Genomic DNA, 1,390 nt, shown 5'->3' with positions numbered 1-1,390 from the left:
CCCAGATCCTCCAGTAGAGACCGGTCCACCGTGGACAGACCCAGATCGGGCTTCACCGCAGCCTTCCACCTGCAGTCGGAGCTCTGGAGGGAGGAGGAGAGCTCAGCAGCAGGGTCTCCTCCTCCTCCTCCTCCTCCTCCTCGTCCAGGAGCAGAGCTTCTCCTCTCTGCTCCTCCGGTCCCCGCTGGGAGCAAACACCGACACCATGCTGCTGGAGACCCAGGACGTATTGCTGGGCCCACTGGAGGGAAGGGAAGCTTGGAAGAACCAGAACCAGGACTGCACGGACTGCCAGACCCTGCTGCAGTAAAATGAGAGGTTTTTAAAGGGAGTCTGGTGCTCAGAAACACTGTCCACAGAGACCGCCAGAATCAGCACAAAATTAAAAATCCTTAAGAGGGATTGCATCTTTGTCAAAATCAGCTTACATATCTCAGCTACTGAATGAATGCACATTGCACATCGTGGTCATTTGCTTTGGAGATATAATCACTTTGCCTATTAAACAGACTCAAAACTTTTATTTTCCTTCATATGGATGATTTGTTTTTTCTCCAACCCCACACCTGTCATCAGATGACTATGAGAACACAACCCTGTTTCCTATGCCTGCCAACCACACCTCAGACTTCCTACTGGCCTCTCTTGACCCCCTCTGGCAGCCTCCGGGAGTGCAGGACAGTCCTATAGGAGCAGTGATGGCCCTGCGTGGGGAGGGTTTCTCAAGCAGCAGCAGCAGCAGCAGCCAGTCCAGCATCAACGCCCAGGGACCCAGACTGATCCATCATCAGGAACACCGCTGTGACAGCCCAGACAGGAAACACTTTGGAGAGCTGATGAGTGCATGCAGGCGTGTAGGGATTCACACTGAGGGCACCAGAACACTGGAGTTCTTCATCGACCGTCCCACTGAGCCCACATTCAGCCAGGAGAGGAACAATCAGCACGCTATAGAGGTGAGTGTACTGATGAGTCGGACGAGCAGTGGTTGGACTGGACCTGTCAATCAAGTGAATGTGCTACAAAACATGCTTTTCTTTAAACTAGTGCTGGGCAACGATTAAAATATTTAATCGCGATTAATCGCATGGATTTTTTGCGATTAATCACGATTAATCGCATTGTTATGGCAAAGTTCAATAATGAATTCAAAAGTAGTGTATTGCGCACTTTTATTTTAAAAGTACTGCTATATGAACAAAAGGGCAATACCATTTGGTTCACGAGTTGCAGGTAGCATGTTTTATACTTAATGTGAATATAATTCATACTTTGTTGGCATCTTTTTTTTGTTGTTTTTTAATTATTATTATAATTTTTTTTCCCCATCTCAAAAGGCTCAAAGACATACACACACACACACACGCACACACACACACACACACACACA

The 1,390-nt window shown here is 47.8% G+C and overlaps 1 protein-coding gene across 1 annotated transcript in view; it reads left to right on the top strand.

The window, feature by feature from the left end:
- The window catches only part of ankrd6a (ankyrin repeat domain 6a), a 46,782-nt gene that overhangs the window by 44,382 nt on the left and 1,010 nt on the right, over positions 1-1,390 (top strand). The window contains exon 13 of the mRNA XM_031875875.1: positions 577-956. Coding sequence (XP_031731735.1) covers positions 577-956 — 380 coding nt within the window. The remainder of the gene's footprint in view (positions 1-576; positions 957-1,390) is intronic.

The sequence above is a fragment of the Anarrhichthys ocellatus genome, unplaced genomic scaffold, assembly GCF_004355925.1.
Source record: "Anarrhichthys ocellatus isolate YVR2014 unplaced genomic scaffold, GSC_Weel_1.0 scaffold98, whole genome shotgun sequence".
Taxonomy (NCBI): Eukaryota; Metazoa; Chordata; class Actinopteri; order Perciformes; family Anarhichadidae; genus Anarrhichthys; species Anarrhichthys ocellatus.
This window is presented reverse-complemented; position numbering and strand designations above follow the sequence as displayed.